We start from the raw sequence: 22,383 nt of genomic DNA, 5'->3' as shown, positions 1-22,383 counted from the left end.
TCAAAAATGTAAAATTCCAGTTTGACTCATCAACTGTTTTTTGTCCTCTTCTGACAATGAAACACACCCTATTTCTTTCCACTGAAGTAGTAGTTTGTTCTAGTTGCCTATGACTTGCCTGTTAGCAAGAAAGAAAACAAAACCCTTTTACTATCCTAGATCTTGGGCTGGGATGTAAGGAAACAGTAGACAAAGCATTCAGCAGTCCCACAGGTTTTAGAGAAAGCTGCAGTAATGCCAAACTGTCTGTTGCCAATAAGCCCTAGTGTAAGAAATCCTGGTAGGACTTTGAGGTATTATGGCAATACTAAGGTTGGTATATAATAAAGAGCTGTGGGCTCACTTTCAAACTGCAAAACTCTTGGTGTTTTTGTGAATCTTTCTTAAGAAACTTCAGCTGCACTAAGACTGAGAATCCCTACCCAAACCTATTTTGGCAGAACTGCCAAGCACAAAACCACAGTGCCTGTAAACACATTCCTTAAGTCTTCACTAAATCAACTCTATTGCCATCTTCCAAATCTCCATCCTCTAGAATAAAACATTATTGCAGCAGGTTGCTTCATTTGTTCCTGATGGAGAACCTCAGGCAGAAAGATGGGATTTCAGTCCTGCTACACATTCCAGTTCTAGCCAGGTACACTTACTACAGTGTCTTACCCTCAGGAAGCAGGCATAGCAGGAGGGTGAGATGCCAAACCTCATGGACACCGCAGGTTAGGCTCACTTTCTTCTGTACTCTGGCCGTTCTTGGAGTAAACCCAGTGGGACTTCAGAAAGCCCTAATCAGCATGGTTTTTTTCCTAATAATAAGGGCATCTGAATATGCAGCAGCTAAACTTACTCTTTGAATTAGTTTGCTTGACTGAATTCCTGTTCCAGTCTCAACTTGGCCCATTTGCCCTAAAAGAAATTCAACTGTACCTGTCCTTTAGGGCCAGCTACTGGTCTGATGAAGATTGAGTTGTCTTAGACTGTTTTATGCCCTCATATCAGGGAAGTGCCTTTTTAGTCTGTTCATTCCTAGAGATGCACCACTCAAGCTTACAGAGCCCCAGCTGTTGCCTAGGGCTCAAACTTTTTTCAAGGCTTCAAAGAATCAGAAACTGCAGTATGGTGTAGGAGCCAGGAGTATATAGATTGCCAGTACTATGGCAGGAAAATTAGTCCCTCCCTCTTGTATCCAGGTTTCTTATGTAACTTACTTTAATGTGAAATTAAGCTTCTCTTGTTCCATAGATTCATAGCAGCTAATCCTTAGCTTTTACAAAATAGCCAGGGCAAATCTTCCAAAGGTCAAAAGTCATTTCTGGCAGCATACAGTCACTTCGTTGTCTGCTAAAGGGTCTATCTCTGACAACACCTTACGTGTTGCAGGCAATTAATACTGTTCATATTAGCTTCAGCTCAGCATTGGCCTCTTTCTCCATGGCATACTCTGGCAATAGAGTGAGCTGAGGTGTCAAGTTGCCCAAGATTTTACAAGTGAAACTGATAGCATCTTGCATCTAAAGACTGTAGAGCATGCTATATGCATCAGTTAACATTGGCTTGAATCTAGAAAAGGGCTCAGCAGGAGATTTCTTTACAAGAACCCTCTCAGTCATTGCTTTGAACACTCTATACACTTTATGTCAGCAGGCACCAGGAAAGAGAAACACAGCTTGCCCTAAAGGGAAGGCCTGAACCCCTGGAGCTGCTCTTCTCACTGTGCCCTAAACCTCAGGCAGTTATTTCTGTTGCTGTTGCTTCGTGGCTCTGCAACTTCATATTTCATTTGTGCAGCAAAATTGCTTCAAGGGGAGGATGAGAGAGCAACCATCCTCCATCACCTACAGCCTTGCCTGCTGGCTGGCCTGCTCTTTTACAAACTGTGAACCTCCTCCTGTCACCTAAGGCTGAGAAGGCCTGAGGAACCAACTCTTAATTTCTAATTAATAACCTACCAGCCTTTCATTATTAATCTAATTAGGAGAGCTGACTATGCTCTAGACCCCAGAAGATACTGCCCTACTGGGAGTTCACCAACCAGGCACCAAATCTGGGCTAATGTGCAAGCAGCTGCCCACCTCCTGCTGCTGGAAGCCCCTGTTAAACCCAGTTAACTCCCCTCAGCATCCAGGGCTGCTCTGCGAGATTTTACCTCACATGAACAAAAGCAAAAATGCCATTTCCAAAAGGCAACCAGACTCTGCTTGGGTGAGTGCTGAGGAAGTATGCAAGGGCCATGCTGGGTCTGGGGTTGGCAGCATCCCGTGAAGGGTTAAGCCCTGGCAGGTGTTAATTACTGCTCCAGGAGTGGTTAATTATCTTTTGAGGCAAATAGGAGCAGCTGTGAGGAGAGGGTTAAGGCAAGAAGGGTAGGCCGCAGGAGGAGGGATGGGCTGTTGGACTGGAGGCAAGGTTGGTGAATTTTTATTGTCCTTTAAATAATGATCTTTTATTAATACTTTTTTCTTTTTTAGTGCTTAGAGGGTGTTGCTGTTTGTGGGGGTGAGGGGCTCCTTTTGACTGTGAAGGGCTGGGGGCCTGAGCAGCGCTCCTTGGTGGCCTACTCTTGTGCCTTGTGCTGTATAAGCATGGGGAAGGCCCTGAGCTCTTCCCTGCCCCCTTTGTGGGATGGGGGTGGCCCTTTATCCATGCTGGGTCTTGTGTAGAAATTAGCTGCTTGTGTTGGCTTGCATCTCATGTTACTGTGATCATTATTTTTGAGTGAATCATCTACCCTATGACTTTTTTTTTTTTTTTTAATGAGTCCCTTTCCTGTGAAATAGGATGCCTTTGTTTCTCTCAGCTACCACCTACTTCTGGTTGCCTGGTAGCTCACTCAGCTGTTTGGCCCTGTTTGTGGGGTTTAAGAGACTGTCCAAATCCCAGTACTCCCATTTGAAGACTTTGCATGTTGAGGTGCAGTGGGTGCCATGGTCTGCAGGCTGTGTCCTATGAAACCCCTGCAGCTCTGTTTATAAACTTATGAGGATGAGGTGTTTCTCCTGAGGCTGGTACTTATGTGTGGTGGAAAGCCCTGAAAGGGAGACCCTGAAGGAGCACAATGGGAGATGGCCACTCATTTATTTTTAATCAGAAAGGGCATAAAATACTTTTTTCTTTTTTTTACCCTTATAAGTTGGCTTCCTGCTGGAAAAAAAGGATGAAAAAGAAAGCAACCTACCTGCCTTTTTTCTTAATGTATAAGTGGTGAACCTTTTGTACTTATATAGAGCATTGTAATTGCTGCTGGTAGCTCCTGCTGAGTTTAGTTTGAATTCTGATCAGGCTCAAGTATGAATTTATTGTCACGTGTGATTGAGGTATTGAAGCAGAGTTGGTGCTGCATGTGAGGGGTTAGACTTGAAGGACAGCATTTTCCTTCAGGTTTTGGTCTAACCTGTAAGTAAAGGAAGGTGTAAGCAGTAGACTAGCAGCAGTTGGGGAAGCTATCAAAGGACATTATTCATGGCAGGAAGCTCCTGCTGATTAACTCAAAGTGGTTGGCAGCTCCTTTGAATAGGTCTCCCTTCCCATCTGCTTCCATGCCTTCCCCTCCCCATGTCTCTGCTTGTCTGCACCAGTGCAGCAGTCCTGTAGTAGGGTAGAGCAGAGAGTGGTGGCAGCTGGCTCTGCTGGATGAGCAAGCAAAGGAAAAACATCAGTCACAAGAGCTGAGGAGACTTTTGACCCTACTGAAAGTGGGGAAGGGCACTGTCAAGTAACTGGTGACTGCTAGAAGACGAGTCAAAAAAGGACAGGACCTTTGCGATAATGGGGAGTGGCAAGAGAGGTGGAGTTGCAAATGTAGACAGTGGAATTTGTTTATAATCTTTGATCTATTTGCCTGGTATTACTTGCTGAGTTGCACCATAACCAATCCAAAGAAAACAGGTTCTTGAAACATCAGGTGCCCTCTTCCAAACAGGAAAAGTTTTTGTAATTGAAGGGCATGCACCTTTGAAACTTTGTCCTAGATTCGAGTTCATAGAATCAAAAGCCAGTTCTGCCATTACCTGAGCAGTTAATAAAATCTATTGCCTTATGATGGATTTTTTTCTGCAGGCTAGAATTGATCTGTCTTCATTTTGATTTGTGAGATTGAGGGGGAAAACACAAAATATAATCTGTATTTCTGCTGCACTGAAAAATTTCACTGTGTTCTAAGGCTTGGAAGTGACTAAAACTACAGTGGTCATTTTTTTGATTTATTGAAAATAAAGCATACCTTATTAACATTTTAATAAAGAGAATCTCTGCAGCGGTGCTCAGAGTTGCTCTTATTTCTCTCTGTGCAATTCCATTCTCTAAAAGGGAAAATACTATTGAGATGTGTGAGGCATGATTTGTTAGACTGAAACTAACCAGAGAAATACACCAAAGCAAAATGCTTTCTAAAGGTGCTGTGTTTGTGAGAGGTGCTTGCCCATTATGTGTGATGCAAAATGGGGATGTTTTGTGAAGAAATCATCCTTGTAAAGCCATTGGTTCTGGTCATCAGACTCTATCCAATGCTTTAGTGATGATGCTGCTGATCTATTTGGGAAGTTGGCTGGCTCTCAAGGCAGAGTCTCTTCTCAAAGGCTGTTTCACAGTGAAAATATGCTCAGTGCAGCCGAGTGCATGAATGAAAAAGCCTCTGGTACCTTCTAGTCTGGCAAAATGCAGCAGAAAACTCAACTTACTCTGTCCTTTCTGCTGTCCCAGGTAAGAAATGTGTGTTTTTTCTTTGCTTTCTTTCATCTTCCTTGTCTTGTGCATTTGGATTTGAAAGTATTTGTAATTCAGGTCTGATTTCTGAGTAATTATACATTGCTTGAATTACTGTTCAAAGATGCAAGATCTCTGCTATAAGCCAGTTGCTAGGAATGTAGAATCTCATAGTTCCTTGATTTACAATTACAACAAATTTGCTGTGTGATATATAGCATTTTTTGTTTCCCTTCAGGAAGGGTGGTGGGGGAATCTTTCAAGTGTCTCGGTAGCAGCTGCAGCAGCAATATTTTCTGTCATATCAAATGCTGCAACTTTGATTTGCCTCTTTCCTCTGTGGTTTTTGCTGGGTAGTAGGCTTACAGGCAGCTCACATTATTTATTGCTTTTCTAAAAACAAATATATATATATATATAAAGAAGGGGGGGGGGGGGGGATACGGAGGAAAAATAAAATCAGACCTTACAAAAGGTTCCTTTCCCCGTACTCTCTTGATAGATGTGTAATACTCTGTTAGTGACTTGCTATGTAGCCTTTCTCTTATTAAATGTAATAGATCCCCCTCTGCCAGAAAGCAGAGGAAAAAACACCCAGCCTTAAAAACACGGAGTTGCTAAAGCGCTGCTGCTGCTGCTGTCTGTCAAGGCAGAGGGACTCGCTGGGCTCTGACTTCTCAGTACCTTCTGGTTGCTCTCTCGCTGCCGTTACAGGGCTCACTTTTTGGAAGCTGATGGGGAGGTTTGAAAATCCTTTGTTGTTGTCCAGCTTAAGCGCATTCTTCCTTCTTTTGTCTCAGGAGCTCCCGTAAACTCTTGCTTTTAGTGACAGTGGCGCTGGCAGCCAGTGCACTGAGTAGAGATAAAAGTTAATTCCTTTTTGACTTGCAATCGAGTGGTTTTGTTAACCCTTAGGGGGGTGGTAGAGTTTTAGAGCACTGAACTACTGCTTGGGACGCTGAGCCTGTGCACTGGGGTTTGTGTAACTGCAGTCTCCAGCAGACATGTAGTCTGCTCTTTCAAAATAGGATGTTAAAGAGAAAAATGGTGAGGGATCGCTGTTGGGAGAGCTCTATTACTGAGAGGTGGTACACCAGGAGTGTGGAAGTAGGAAGCAGTAGGGTGAAATGAATGCGTATGTGCTGTGGATCAAGGCTGGGATATTTGGGTCCTGGCTTAACCTGATAAGGAGTAATGGTGAACTGGCTTATTTGGGTCCTGGCTTACCCTGATAAGGAGTACCTGATGATGGATGAGTTTGAGGAGTGTGAGCAGCATGTGCTGGGGATATACACAAAGTTTCTCCCAGGGCCTCCCTAACAGCTCGGGCAGAGGCTCTGTGGGCAGCGTGGGAGGCTGGCCAGTGGGCAGCTCGCCACCTCTGCTGAGACTGGCTGCAGGGAGTGGGTAAGCTGCTGTTCCTGGGGAGGGCTGAGTGGCTCTTCAGTGAGCTGGGGATGCCCTAAGGGCTCCTGGGGATAAGAAGTGGTTGGCAGTGGGCTGAGATTCATCTGGGATGGCAAAGGTGCCCGTGGGAGGCAATGCTCCAGGGCATGGACAGTGTGAGAGCAACCTGTGGATATACTAAGCTGGTGCTCCCTCACCTTAGGCTTGAGACCTGCCCTCTGCACTGCAGTTTGCTTGGCTTTCTCTGTTTTCAATATATATATATATATTGTCCATCTTCTTTAGCATGTTACGGAATTAATCAGCTTGACTTTGGATATTTCAAGAGCAGTATGCATGATAGAGCAGGACAGACTAATAGGGCCTATTAAACCACATAGCTGGCATTTATTTTAACATTACTAACTACTTGAAAACTGACACAACGAGTGCAGATCACCTCATTCTGAAGACAAATGTGCACTTTATTGATAACTTTCAGCTATACGCAGAGTTTATCCTCTTGCTGGGCTGAGATGTGTTTGAGCACATTGCAAGGCTGAGCTTGTGGGGCTGTAGTTTTGCTTTGCCTTGAAGTGCTTAAACTGCACCCCATCTTCTTTATTAGCACATGTAGCTTTATCTGGCAATGTCTCTAGCTGGTGATGTAACACATCTCCAAGTTTACTTCATAGGTTATGTCTGAGAGTTAATGAATTGGGGGATGAATTAGAGTATAATAAGGAAGCGTGTGTAAATCTGTCTTCAGGTGTAAGGTGGGTAAGTATCAGCGGGTTAAAGTATGAACGGAAGGTGATAGCATGCTAGGGAAGGAAAAGGGATTACTGAGATGTTTGGCTCTTCTCTTTGACACACCACATGCACAACTTTCATGTGACAGGAAAAGTAAACAGATGAATGTGAGAAACAACATATTAAACAAATGCAGCCATCTGGCTGTGTAGTGGTTGTAACACATTGAGATTTTTTTTCATAAGTTCCCTCTTTTCTTCCTTACAAGCAGCAATAGTGCCTCATAGTACAACGTTAGTAGAACTAGCAAAGCTCACTTCTGATAAAATTATTTCTAAGCAATAGTAATCTAGTAGTGCAGTACTTTCTGTGAATGTAGAAGAGAGGAATAACTTCATTTCAAAGTAGTACTAGCAACGTGTAGAAAAGTTTGAGGAAATTCTTATGCTTATACAGACAAGCTGGAAAAAACAAAAAGATTTCTAAAACTAATAACTTTGTATTGTGTTTTCTTGGTCTGCATGTAGTTCAACTGTATTTGTTAAATATAAAAGCAATTGCCTTTTGGGGTATTAATAGGATGAGGAATTGCTTTTTCGACCCATTAAGTAAGTCTTTAAAAGTTGTAGGATACAGGTGGGTGATAAATGAATTCTCTTACAAAGATTGTCTGTGCTACTACTGTCTGTCCTGTTTTCACCAAGAGGAAAACTTGAACATTATCTGATACAGCTGAAGAAGAGAGGTTTTAAGCAATCCTTTAATTCAGAATCACCTTTAAAACTATGAAGTGTGACTACTATATTGTCAGCTTTGGGTCAATAAAGCTTTATAAAGACCAAGTGTACCCTGGTAGCTTATGCAGTTCGCTCTACAGTGTATAGTAGGCAGAAAATAGAGATTTTAAAATCTTTTAAATTGTTGTGGGTTTTCACTTTTCCCAAAGGGTACTTTCTAAGGCCTATATACAAAATATTTGTATATAGAAGTTGTTCACAGGCTTGTGTTTTGTATGTTATGCTTTTCATTGCAGACAGATGAATCAACATCAAACTTCTAAGTAAAGCTTGTAAGATGAGGAAAAATAACTTTTTTGATAGCTTTAATAAAAACTGTCATGTTCCACTGGGTTGCAGCTAACTCAATTGGGAAAAAGTATAGATTTTACAAGCTTGTTGTTATAGTGAATAGAGAAAATCAGCCCTAAAAACCTCTCCCCAAATGCATAGACCACACTGCTTGTGTTCTTAAGCTTTTATTTTTTCAAATTTCTCCAGAAGAGGGCTCCATGCACAGCTTGAAAGTCAGCACCCAGGTATTAAAAGAAAAAATAAATTTATCAGCTTCAGGAAGAAAGAACAGTCTTGCTCACACAAAGTCTGTTGATACAGCATTAAAGAACAGGCTCAAATTCTGACCAAGTGATTCAATGTTGTATTTTGTTGCTCTTGGTCTTATTTTGTTTAACCACTAAGTATTTGTGAACTATAGTACAAAAGATATAGGACCATTGTCCTAGATCAGAGTTGTAAAAATGCTTTAAAAATGTAGGAGAAAATCAGTTGTCAATTATTATGCATAATGATTTGTACTGATGAGTGTTTTGTGAGCAGGCTGACACACTCCTGAAGCTTTCAGGACATCATTTTTGGTTATGTAGAAAGGAGGATCTTCCACTTGCATATCTCATTCAAAAGATGGTGTGTCTCAAAGCAGAGCCATTCCAGCAGTCTTGCTGTGCCATTTGCCAAATATTGCCTTGGAGGGAAGGTTGTCCCTGGGTGAATTAGCATGACTTTAGGCAACAGCTCTAATCTTTTAAAGGCATTCTTGCACAGCACCTGACCAAACCCCTTACTGTTAAACAAGGGGGATTTGTTGCAATAAATGAGTGGAAACTGGTAATGAAAAATGTTTCTAGGGTTATGTCATTACAACTAAACCCGTTTTGTTGTTTGCCACTCGAGACTCTACCTTTCCATTTAACGTGTAGCTTGGGCAACATGTTGGGACTGGTTCCTATTTCTAATGATCAAAAATTGAAAAAGATTACACGTGCTAGAATAACATCTTTTTACTGTGATCCATTAGGGGTTATTGGCTTGATTTTTGGTGACTTGTCAGCTATTTCTAAAAGGTATTTCAGTAGACCAGTGCAACAGGAACTCTTGGATAGCAACAGTGGTGTCTGTTCAAGAAGACATTAAGTTTCGCCTTTCACTTTCTTCCTGTTCACTGTTAGTGAAGTAGGCTCTTCCCATTCTATTAATATGTAAGGGCAAGCTAGATAACAAAGCTGTTACTGTTCTAGTCTTCCTGCATCACTGCTGGAGTCGCATCTCTTATCTTCAGCTGCTGCTGCTGGGTTGTACCCATCGGCTGTGCGTCAGGGTTTTGGCTTCAGGTTTCAGATTTTCTATGCCAGCATAAGCCTTTTGGGAGGAGGGGGGCTTCAGTTTGGGCTTGAGGCAGAAATGTGAGGTTAGTGGGATTTGTGATTGTTTTATTCATTCCATCCTTGACAAGTACAAGCATCAAAATCACTTTTTTGTGTATCGCTGGTTTTCTAGCCAGCAAAGCTTCATGTGCACAGACACAAAGAGAAATCTACAATACCCAGGGAGGAGAGACAGAATGAGAGGGATTTATCATCCTTAGGAGACTAAGTGGGCTATAGCTCTTCCCAGTTAACGCTGGATGATATTAGTGGGTTCTTGATCATTGCCATATGGTTGCACTGTGCCCTGCCCTAATCACCAGATGGATGGGACTGGCCCAGATGGGAGACTGTTTTTCTGTCACTTCATGTGTCCTGTAGCTAGCACAATGTTAGTGTATACAAATCAGTAGGACATTAAATGCCAAGGAGGAGTGAAAAATAAGACTTGCTTTATTAACCACAGTTGCATTATTCAAAAGGTCTTGGAAATATGCCCATTGCTTTTTTTTAGTGTTGTGATGTGGACTATATTCTCTGTCAGATGGAAGAATCTAATTCTTGGAAAATCTGACTGTTTTGTAGGAAGGGAACTCAATCCATTACTGATTTATCTTATATTCTACTAGTTTGCACCATTAATTTTCTTGGTTAAAGAGAAAAGGAGTAATTTAAATGTGGTTTGATGGAGCTCGTTAAAACAGTTGTAAGAACAGTCTAAAATAAATATAAGCGGGTGAGGTGAATCTTTTCAGCACATAACAGTTCACTGGTATCGCTAACCACTTGGAAAAGCTGATTAAGGTGTTTAAATAACTTCTGGTATCTGTGAATCTCCATGTATGGCTGTCTAATTTGGTATCTTTATGGGCCTAGTTTCTAGGGAGCTGAACATCCATCTTCAAGCTTTTGAAGCATCTCAAAACTGGGCACCCATACGCAGGTCTCTGTAATTACTAAGTTGGTTTTTTTGCTGAAGGCTCCTCAGGCTCTTCTTTAATAGTGGTTCTACTCCACAAACTGTCACCTTTAAAAAAAACAAACACCACCTCCCTAAGAATAGTTATCTCTTCCAGTCTAAACTCTTGTTCTTGTGCTGTGAAGAACTAATGTTTAATTACTTGTTGGTAATGTGTATGTTTCAAAAAGCTCCTATATAATTCCCAATGACTTTGCAGTCCAGTATGTAATAATGAGCAAATAATTCTTGTATGTGTTAATAGGAATACAATCAGAAATTGGGTTTCTAAAAGTTTGAAGAAGTTTTTGGCAAATGAGCAATCGTGGCATATGGACCTTGTAGTACTTATGTAACAAGGACTCAAAATGCTGAAAACCACAGGTTCTAGACCATTAAGCTGTCACAGCTCTGTTAATATGGCTGTACGCAAAGAAATGTGTATACAGATGGAACATATCACAGGTTTACAGCTTGAATTTAGGATACAAGAGATGCTCACTTGCAAATATCTGTACCTGTAAGCTTTTTTCAGCTTTTACTACTTGCCTGCTGAAGACTACTGTCGAAGGTTACACCCTGTTCTTCTGCTACATCAAGCATGAGTTCTACTTACCTGCCCCAGGGCAAAGTTGGGAAGCTTGCCTGAAAACGTAGCTGGGAGAGTACTGACTCTATGCATCCGTGTCTGTATGCCATGTGGACAGTAACATACCTGTGGAAGAGATAGAAAGAGGATGAATAACTTCTTATATTGCTTCAAATCAATCCATAAAACCATTGGCACATTGAGTTTTGTTTGAATTGCTATGGAGCAAAAAATGCATGTTACAACATACTTATTACACTGATAAGCGGCTCATCTGCTTTATAGACACTTAATCTATTTCTTTTCATTGTCTTGACATAACTTGCAATTGCAAGAAGTGTTTCTGTGCAAACTATTTTTAAAGAATCTCTGACTAAAGTATAGGGGGTTTTTGAACCTGTAAGAGTAAAATAAAAGCTGGCAGCTGGCTGTGGAGTCACTGTATAAAGGCAGAAATTCTAAGCTGCTGTAAATTCATCTGGATCCATTAGAGCACTAACCCAGCACACATGAGTTGGTAGGGTGATGCTGGTGTAGATGGTGTACAAGGGGGCGTGTGTGGGGAGAAGGCAAGAATCTTATAAAATTACCCCTTCCCCAGCCTGTTGTACTTTCCTTGATGTAAGATGGTCTTTGAAGTGTGTCTGTTGCATTTTAACTTTGAGTCAACTGTTGGTAACTGCTTGGGAACAGAGAAAATAATCTGGGAACAGTGTTCCCAAGATCTTGTTATTTCCCATAGGCAAACTTGCTGGCTTTGAGTTCCCCTACTGCCAAATAAGGTGTATTTATACATTTCTCTAGAGAGAGCCCTCTGTTTTCCCTGAGGAATCTCGTTTTATCAGACAACAAACAGCTATATCAAAATGTGAGAGCTGAACATAGCACTGCTCTATAGTTGACAAAGCAGGAAATCCAGAGCATCTGGTACTTTGCTCTAAGTGAAAGGAGATGGAATTAGCTATTAGAATTGGATGGGCATTTCCCTCCCCATTAAACCCATTGTTTCAGAGCTCTGTCAGAGGAAGCTGAGTAACTCCAACTGTGCTACAGAGCAGGAATGGATATCTCAGCTGCAGGTTTGAGCTGTTCAGTAGTGTTAGGTAACTGGCCAAATAAAAAGGTGTTCAGTGTGACCTTCTGCCAAGATAAGATAACTGGTCTTGGAAGTGCCAGAAAGTCATGGGCATTTTCTGTCATCCTTATTCAGGTGAAATGCAGAATGAAAAACCTGTGGGTGAAGATTAAATGGGAATCAAATTAAAATAGGATAATACATAAAAATCAGGTTTTCTGGACATTTATATTAGCCTGTTACCTGGAGGGTGTATTGTGTATCAGGCTAAGTGGTTTTATTTTCCAGAGTGTCTTTTGTTTTCATAATTTATGATCTGATTGAACTAACTGGACTCTGAGCTCTATAAATCTTAATTTGTGCATCAATAATCCTATTAATTTGCTGATATACAGCTCTGACCTGAACACTAAAGTAGTAACACCCATATTTGATCACATTCCCTTAATATGCAGCAATACAATTGCAGATGTTATTCAGGAGGAAAAAGATGTAAGGATGGACATTAAAACCTAGCAGTAAAGCTAAGTACACCTTTCTGCACTCACACTACTGCTCAAAAATAGATAAGGCTCTAATGTTCCTATTTTTTTTTGAAGCTGTATCTTATGCCTTTAATTAAAAGATCTCATTTAAAATTATAAAGAATACAATCTGCATTTTTAAATGTCATCAATAGTTTTCCCTAATCGTTTAATCTATGCAGTTGAGTTATCAGTGCAGAAGTGCAGTGTTCTGTGTGGTGAGGATATTGATTATTTCAGTCTGACAGAACAGCAGCTCTTTAGATGATAATTTTGGATACAGTGTGTTACCTGGAAATAAGGTAAGGTTGTTGGGAATAAGTCACAAAACTTCTGTATCTTGTGAAGATGACTTCTGGTCTTGTACAACTTTTAATTTTCTGAGTTTGCAATAGCAAAATACTGTTGCTCCCACTAATGTGGGAGCAAGTCTTCAGTGGACATGGATTGATTGCATTGCCCTGCTTTGCATTATCTAAGTGAAGGATGGTTAGACTCAACACCATGTGTATTTCTACTGTGTACGTATTGGGAGGCTTCTATGGCTTCTATTACTATTAGATCTGAGTACCCTGCAAATGGTAATGAATTTATCCTTGCTTCCCTAAAATAAATGCTGAGTTATGACAGGAACATTATTCTGAAATGGGAGACAGCCTCCAACATCTGCCTGTTTCAATGACTTCAGTTCTATTATCTTGGTTGAGTAATGATGTAGGCTGCTGTCACTTTTGCTGCTGGGGTTGATTCAGTAGTGACAGTCCAGTGTATTGTAGAAAGATTAATTCTGATTGGAGGGAGCCCAGAATAAATTCAGTCTTTAGACCAATCAGAAGCTAGTGGAAGTAGTACTATTTTAATAATGCTGCTCAACTTTCAAGAATATAATTAGTTATGGCTTGCCAAAAGAGCTGCCTGTCTCTACACAGCTAGTATTTTGCATAGAGAAGAAACTGAGAAGAGGAAGTTTAGCTATTCATAGCTGCACAGAGTTCTTCTAGTGTACCTGCTCATAACTGGTGTTTGTGATGGCTGCTGGAAAAACAAGTTGGAGCAGGGGAGGAGAATAAGGTTAGCAGTGCTGTATGTACTCACAGCACTTAAGACAAAACCAGTTTGGGATAGAAGATGGGGGGAAGTGTTCCAGTGCTTGGGTAGGAGAGAGGTGCTGGGCATTTCCACTGTGAGGCATACTCTCAGTTGCAGAATATTTCCTCCACTGCCTGTTCACAGATAAAGGTTTCCATCTTCCTTTCCTTGGGTTGAAGGAGGTTTAGCTAACAAAAGCTTGGGTATGAGGTGTGATGCTTGGTCATGGCTGCTCTGCATCTGTGCCTAGCTTCTGGAAGTGTGATGTTGCTGTCTTAAAGTATCACTGTTAGTGAGACACCTAAATGTTTGTGTTCCTGGGGGTGGGTAGGTGACACGTGGATGGACCATTTGTTACAAGTCTGAAACATGAAAGTGTCTAGATATGTGTGAAAGGTAATCTCTGACTCTGTGGAGCAGCTGTCTCTTCCTGTATGGTTATGTCCCTCTGAAATGAGGATTCAGTCATCTTACACTTGCTTCCCAAGAATACTATTTTCAAAGCTTTTGTTTTTTCATGACTCAAAGGCACACAAGCACAAAACCTGTCTGTTGTTGTGCATGGAAACTAAAGAATGGTTATGGGTGTCTGAAATAGGAAAAAAAAGACTTGGCTGTCTGTTGTAACTTGTGTTGAACCTGAACAAAATAGTTTTTCCAACTTGTTCTTGACTTCTGATTTCTACATGCTCTGTATTTGTGGAGTCTAGCTGGGATATAAAGGAAGAAAAAGCAATCATGCACAGCATGAGTGGTTCTCCCCTGCCTTACCTCCAGGCTGACTGGAAGCATCAGCATTCCTGCAATTTCCTTGTTCAAATTACTTTTTCTCTGTTCCACTTCATCTGCTCAAAAAAAATGTAGATAGTCTAAGTGCTTTTAGTTTTTTTTTCTACTCAAACTTTCTTCAAGAACTTCCAGTGTTGGGGGAAAAGGGTGAATACTATTTTTACTAGTGTTTTAACTTCTCTTGGGTGGCTTTCAGCAGGCTCTTTTGGAAAGCCCATCCCTTTATTAGTGTTTATAGATGTTTTTCATGATAGATGAGAAGATGAAGGGGGATTTTCCACTAACGTGGGGAAAACCAGACACAGCTAAGGAGTCACATTCCTTTTGCATTTTACTAAGGCCCTGCTTATTTTCACTGGGTAGCCTGCAATTGCCTAGACTTATTGCAGTGTTACATTGTAGCTAATATAAGCAACTGTAAGCACTGTACTACCTGTACTGGTGTATCTGGCCCAAATCTTGTGTGGTTCTTGGTACTTTCATATTACCCTACTCCTTTCTCCCTCAGTCCCCCACAGCAGTCTAGCTCTATGTGTGTGGAAAAGGGAATTTAATTTAGTTGCTACGTTAACAGTTTTAAGTTGGTGATCTCTTAGAGCCAGAAGTGCTGGAATAGTTAGTAATAAACATGATGGCACAGCTGCTGGATTTCTTGTCCCTTTCCTTGTCTGAGGAATGCAAGAAAGAGCAAACCTTAAAACAAAAACGGAAGGGATAACAAAACTAAGGGAGAAAATAAAACAAAATGGTATTCCACATCCTGTAACTTTTTTGCTGTTAGCATTTGGAAAGCAGCCTTTTATATTTGCAATACGATTGACAAGTGCATACAGGGATGGAGCCCAGCATCCAGTCTGATTTGGCTTTTACATGCAGTTGTACCTGAAGTTTAGGCTGACACTCACATCCAGAGCTCTTGCTCCTATCTGCATCTGAAGTTGTGGGCATCAGGAAACAGTATTTCACCCCGGTTTATGCTCATTTGTGTGTGTATCAGTATGCTGGTTTACAAAAAGCAGGACACCTAATCCTTTTTAAAAATCAGTATCTCTTTCCAGATACTAATTATCTGCTCAGGTATAGAACTCCCATCTCTTCTATGTTTTCTATGTTTTGGTGGGTTGTTTTATTATTATCATTTGCTGTATGTCTGAATGGACAGTATTTGTCTGCGTTGCTTTGGCATGAAATAAATTCTTGTTGTCACACAAATGAGATAAAACTGACTATTTGACTGGGGAGGGAACAGGAAAGGAGAAAACACAGGACAAACTGTGTACAAGGTGTGAGGCCAAACCTGTCTTCATGGCAGTGTTCTTTCGTGGCTTCTGTTGAAACAATTTCCATGTCACTGTCACAAACTTCTATGTATGTTGGAAAGGTTGTTTCCTATACATTGTCCATGTAACACAAGCATACATTTTAACTGCATACAGGTTGAAGTGAGGATGTCCCAGGGAAGACAGACAGGTAGGAAAGGGCCAGCCAACCCAGGGAGGGAAGAACAGTTCTGTTACAGCCTTCTAGCAATAAAGGTTAAGCAAGCCAGACTCCAGGAAAAGCTAGGTAGTGTCTTGTTGAAATGAATATTATGGGTCAGATCTTGAGAGAGACATGCTCCTAAGTTTTGTCAGATACTTTCCTACCACTTTTCCTAATGTATAATTAAAGATTTATCCTGTTCCTCTTATTTTCTGACACCTTTTAGAGGCCAGCTGAAGAGTAAAGGTTAAAGGGAAGAGAACTTGCTGTCAGGTGCACTTGTAAACTAGCTGCTAGCTTTCTGTAGGGTCTTCCATGCTTAAAACTGGGACAGCTTTTCCTGACAACTGAGCATACAATTCATATACAATGGATCTACATCTGACACTATTTCTGGGGTGTTTGCATGACTCGTGATTCATCTGACAGTGCTTGAGTTTAAGCACTGATAAAGAGAACACAGAGTGCAAATAAATTTGACCTTTCAAAACATTGAGAAGAAAACAAAAATAGAAGAACAGTTACTTTGCAGGTTTTCCTTATACATGTGTGATGACTGCAAGCAAACTACTGTTCTTATTCCTGCCTTGGGTGTAGCAAAGACCCTTCTATGCCTGAGAGTCACTGTCATATACCTGCTGTTCCCAGGACAGTGCATGTGAGTTGGCCTAACACTGGGGTGGCTGTTCAAGTCAAGTTTGATTTCTCCATTTCAGGGATTGCCCTGCAATCTGGGGCTGCTGCATCCCCAAATCCTTGATGTGTGATAAGCTATGCTTCTATAATTGGTGTGTTGGTCTTGCATCACTTTCCTGATGGGCAGGAATCTGTATTTCAAGTGTAAAGTATCAGTGCAACTACCACTTTAAATCAGTAATGCTGACACAGGAGTAAGGCTCAGGTACTCGTGGAAACCTTCTGCCAAAATCCTGAGCTAGTTCCAACCTTGGTTAGCCTGAATGCAGCCAGTTCTTAATACTGTGGTGAGCAGCTTCAAAATGTAATGAACCACAGAACCATGGGTACTGTGTGGTGTGAATACTCCAGTTAGCACTGCAGTGGGCTGGCTGCAGGCTTCAGCCTTGCCCTGAGTTAACCTCTTTGGAAGGGCTGGGGTTTTTAAATAGCAGTGTGGCTGAGTCAGGGGCATGCCAAGCCTGTTATACTGCCACTCCCCATGTCATGGCTGCTCCTGGGGACTATGAGTGGTTCTGAATAAGGCTCTAAATGTGATGGGAACACTCCCTCCTTTTCCTCATAAAACTGTTGTTGACTTCGAGCACATTCCTTTGCTTTAAAAGCAGAGGAAGTGCACACAGTACATATCTCCCAGTCTGCAAGCTGGAGATACACACAGTGTGCAGAATTCTGTGCCAAGCTAGGGGAGTAGGTTTTGAATCAGTCACCAGAGCAAATTTTTCTCTTAAGCCCCTTTGTGGAAGGAAAGAGAGGTTATACTGCACCGGGGGCAGGGCTCTGATCTGGTATTGCTGTAACTGGTTTTGGTGTTTGTAAAACTACTTTATAGTCAGAGTGCTGGAATTTGGATGTTGTTTGGGTATGAAGCTGCCTAACTGTAAATGATGGCCCCTCCTTGATTTACATGTACTACTCTGCTGCCTGTCATATGTTGGTCAAGCCCAGTGCAGCAGGAAGAAATGTTTTCCCCTTCTCATTCCACTTTCTTATTTCCTGGTTCACTGTGTAGCTGCCTTCTGTGGCTGTGGTTATGTGAATTTCATTTAATAGCAATTTTTGAGCAATCTGCTTAAATAATAATCAATGTGTCTTTTAATTTGCCCTTCCTCTGTACACTTGGAATCGGTGAGCTATCTGATCACCTTAGCACTTGTAAACAAATCTCTCTGGTTCTGTTCAGTGCTATTGGCAAGGCTTTTTGCAGAAGCAGGGCTGCTGGACTGGAAGGGATATAGCACTCATGGAGCCTAAAAAGGAACTACAAAGTCTGGCTGCAGTTTAATAAGTAGAGAATACCCTTCAAGGAAGGGATTCCTTGGAATTTTTCTTACTAACTCTTTGCTGTAAAATATGTATTAATGTTGCTCACCCAGGAACCAGTTGCATCAGACTTGCCACCTTTTCAAGACAAGCTTTTAACTGTCTCCTTCACCATTATGCTCATTTTTCATTAGTCTCCTCTGGTCCAAGTCATTTATTTGTGTAACAGCATAGCTTTGGCTGGATGACAGTAGGGCAGGGAGCTTTCTTAAGTAATACCTGTAGCTTTGAGTGTCCTTAGGTTGAGGAGGGTTTCAAACTTTGGCAATACCTTGCCCAGCAAGTTCTTTGTGGACTTTACATTTATGGTGCTTTGTTTGGGATATTTTTAGCCTGTCTAGTCAGACTGTGCAGCTTCATTAATAATCTGGTCTGTAAAGCAGTACCTTTTCCCGCTAGCTATAGGCATAAGACTGACCCCTGGCTTGAATACTAAATTTGGTGTCAACCTTTTCCCATTACCAAATAATATAAATCTTGTGAGGTTTCCAGGCAGCTGGGGGGGGGGGGGGGGGAGGGGATGTGGGATGTAGGTAGTGAATGTGTCTGACAGAAGTCATTTCAGATTTCTGTGCCTAGCATATGTATCAACAGGCCCAGGAGAAGAGTTCTTTGTTGCTCTTTCCATTGTCCTGTTTCCACGTGGACACTGTCTCTTGAGCTGCAGCTTGCCTTGCTGTGCTTGGCTTGTGTGCCTGGGAGTCAGAGCCCACCCCTGGCACCAGGGAATGACTGCTTGCCCTGGTAGGGATAACTGCTCACAGCACTTGGAGCTTTGCTTCTCTCAACAGCTTCATCCTTCTTGAGCATCTTGATTTCAAGTGTCTGTTGAAGCACTGTAAACAGATTTCCTTCGTTTCTGTGGCACTATGTGCTGTGTTGCAATACATTTTGTCTACTTTAAGGCTGTTAGTGATTCATTAGTTTACAGTTCCAAAAACCAGTTCCAAAGGGATCACTCATCTCCCTAGAGCAGCAAAGATATTTTCAAGCTGGCTACACAGCTAAGGCTGCGTTTGAGACTTGCCTGGTTCAAATCATGTGGCAGCGATAGTGCCAAAGGCTGCCAGTTCAATGGAGGATTGCACACAGATTCCATGGGTGGGAACTTGCAATAATATTAGATGCAGCTAATAATAGTTCCTCTTGACTTCTGAAATGTCAGAATCGTCCTATGAGTAACTGCACTTTAGAAAGCATTAACCTTTCATTTACCTCCAAGACTAGTCCCATGTGTGTTCAATGCTGCATCGTGCTTGCTATGCATAAAGGAACTATACTGAAACCAGGAGTCTTGATATATCTGTCTGTGAATTGACTAGTGTCAAGATCTGAGTTGCAGCACCAGTCTGGGGACTTCTCACTCTGTCCTCTGTGTGTACAATGACTAGACAGATGAGCTGCTGCTATCTAGAAGTTCCCAAGACATAATGAGTATGAGGCTGTCTTGTTTTTCCTGTCTGCAAGGGACCTAATAGTGAGAAATCTCCAGTGTGCTATTAAAAAAAAAATATATGCTAACATAAAGCAACAGCTCTGTTTTTGAGAGAGGTTAGTCACTGTCTGACAGGCTGTCCTGCAGCCAGGTCTCCAGGGTTTCTGGAGTTTCTGAGTATATCTCCCAGACCAATTGCTCTAGAGCTGTGTCTTCTGGCAGGGAACGATAACTCTGCCTTGCAGAGGACTTAAAAAGTTTTCAATTGCTTTCTAAACCAAGTGAAACCAAGAGTAAAGAAATCTCTAAATACTCTGTGGAACTAAGTTAATACTCTTCCTACAGTAGCCATTTATTTCTTTTTGCTGTCCAGGGCATCCAGCAAGGTATCAGCACTATGTCTCCAGCTGCAGGATATACTGTAAGACTTTTATGGACTGCTGGAGGCCAATCAGTAAGGGATTTTGATGTGTTGCCTCTAGAGTGTCAGAAACTGATAAATGAAAAAAACCCAAACAACAAAACCAAGCTCTTGGTTGAAAGATGCCAGCATATAGAAGAGTGTGAGATTAAGCCATGAGCTTTTGTCCTTTTTGAGGATATAACTAAAAGTGTAGCTTGGAGGCAGATGAGATTAATTTCAGGAGATACTGGAGACCAATGTCTTGCTGTTTGTCTGAAGTTGGAGCACTTGCCTCTTGGAAATACAAAGCTGCATGAGGATTGCATGAGGCCAAGCCCTTAGTTGGAGAGTAGTGCAAATGCAGGGGAAAGACAAATGACCTATACTCAGAGTAATTCCTCTCAAATAAATGCCTTTTACAGCTGCTTATTATAGTTAAGAAGACCTGGTGAATGTATCTTTCAAGGCAGAATTGTATCACTGCAGGCTATGAATAACCTTAATGAAGGACCTCTCTTTCTGTATGCCACTGCATGTCTAATCCTCCCCTGCCCTTGCTGTGAGAAGTTAGATGATAATATAACTTAAAACAATGGAAAACTAAAGTACAAAGCAAGAAAGATGATTGTGCAAATTCCTATGGGAAGTCTTAAATTAGCAGGATGTAGTCAGAGCTCAGGAGCCCCAGATCACCCATCAGTACACGTTGTCCCTGGTATTGAGAACCCAGAGCACCACGCCTTGTTGGAGGCAAATCTTGGGAAGGGTCTTGCACTTCCCCTTTATTAGAACTTTAAGCTTTAATTACGAGAACTTGTTTGTATCTTGATGAAAAATCCATTCTTCTTTCTGCAGTGTGTAACTGCCAGCATTTAATCCTTGTCTTAAAGATATGTTGCAGTCGTCTTGTGGCAATGAAGATGTATTTTTAGTGTGCTTGGGGAATTGCAGTTAACAGAATGATTTCACCCGAAGGGGAAACTTGACTGTTGTCATTTTGTTCTTGTTCAATAATCTGAAATACACTGTTGACATCAATGCTTTACTAAAAGTAAAAAAAAAAAAGGGCATCAATGTTTTTTTAAGAATACTTTTTTCCACCATCAAGTTGTTTTTTTTTCTTCAGGAGTACTGTCATTTTCATTGGCAACTTACATCTCACTTGTGAGCATTTAAAGCAAGTTGTATCTTAGAAATCTGAGAGCAAAAGCAGGAAAGAGATTTCTCTTGCAATGAGGTCTCTTGTTTCTCCTGTATTTGCCATACCTTATCCCCTCTGTCCTCTAAATTTGAATAATCATATTAAACACTTTGTATGAGAAAATATATTATGAGGAAAAAACCCTATGTAAGTCCTGGCAGATGGGCAATGGAGTCCTCTCTCTTCACTGCTGGATAAACTCTGCCTTGCATAGGCTCACTGAAGTCATCAGGCTGTCCTTCACTTCAAGTTCATCCTCCTTTGTTAGCTGGATAGGCATTAATGTCCAAAGGCATTTGGGGAATTATGAAATTAATTTGTAGGTGTTATTAAAGATGCAATGTCAAACAGCTCAGTAGCACATGTGACAATTTCCAGATCCATGCTTCTGTCATGCTTTAAACTTGTTGAAAGAATTGGGTTCCTATTCTCTGTGCTGTTTGCAGCTAGCTGTGATCAAAGAAAAGAGTAGAGGTGGTCTACTAGGAATGCTTCTCTTCTTCTGCATGAAAGAACAAATTACTAGAGTTTTCTCCTTCATTGGGATAATGTGTTCATCTACCTACTTCTGAGCTGAGTCAACAGCTCTTACAGTGAAGTATTGGTGCAGACACTAAATTCTTCTTAGGTGGCTCAAACTGCCATGTAAGCCACTCTTTCCTACTGTTTGCAATCTTAATTTGAGATAGTCTGAGGAAGGGAACTGAGAAGTGTTACCTGCCCAAACTTCCCTGCATGCCCAAGTTGGTGGTCTCCTTTCTGTGTGTAGCATCCTGCACAGCCTGGAAATATATAACAATCTCTAGTATGGTCAGTGAAATATTAGCTGTAAGTCTTGTATCAAACAATTTGCAAGACCTTAAAAAGGAATGCTTGATTTTTTTTTTAACTTTATCATTTTATCATTGTACTTGAGTGATAGTTGTGATGTCATTTCTAAAAACCCAACATGTGTATCTCTCAAGTATCAATAACAGTTAAGTGTTTTGTTTATTTTCTGCTGTTAATATTTATGGTATTAACAGAAGATAAAAATCAGATTTTCTTTCTCTGAGGAGTCCTTATAATTCAATTAAGCTAGGATTTTGTAAACAAAACTATGATTTAAAAGAGGGTAAACTTCCCTGAGCTTTTAGGGAACGTGCATGTGTCTCAATGTCCTTGCTATTCTCCTAATTCTAATCCTTGTAAGCTGTAAACCCATTCAAAATATTATCTAAACACTAACAACATTTTCAGTGTTAGTACAATGCATTAAAAAAAAAAATCTTTTGTTCAATCTCTGGTCTCAAGGACAAACCCACTAATTAGCTGACCTGCCTGAAACATTGTATTTCTGTTTAATAAGGTACAGTGAATGCAGAATTCCAGTTTGGTTTTAGGAATCTGAAAGGTTCTGGGAAGAAGAATTTCATGGTAGAGAGGGGAGACACGATGTGAAGGCATTAGGTACTGCAAATAAGAGAATGTGATGTGAATGTTTATGTATATACACACACACGTGATATTTATGTAGGATCATATACATGGCATAGGTCAGGCAAG

General features: G+C 41.1%; 1 protein-coding gene across 1 annotated transcript in view; it reads left to right on the top strand.

Moving 5' to 3' along the window:
• Window positions 1-4,642: 4,642 nt before the first annotated feature.
• The window catches only part of CDH13 (cadherin 13), a 477,887-nt gene continuing 460,146 nt past the window's right edge, over window positions 4,643-22,383 (top strand). Inside the window, exon 1 of the mRNA XM_084270008.1 lies at window positions 4,643-4,695. Coding sequence (XP_084126134.1) covers window positions 4,651-4,695 — 45 coding nt within the window. The 5' untranslated portion in view covers window positions 4,643-4,650. The remainder of the gene's footprint in view (window positions 4,696-22,383) is intronic.

This window comes from Gallinula chloropus (assembly GCF_964237585.1).
Source record: "Gallinula chloropus genome assembly, chromosome: 13".
In the NCBI taxonomy this organism is placed as follows: domain Eukaryota; kingdom Metazoa; phylum Chordata; class Aves; order Gruiformes; family Rallidae; genus Gallinula; species Gallinula chloropus.
The sequence above is the reverse complement of the archived record's forward strand: the minus strand, read 5'-3'. Positions and strand labels throughout refer to the sequence as shown.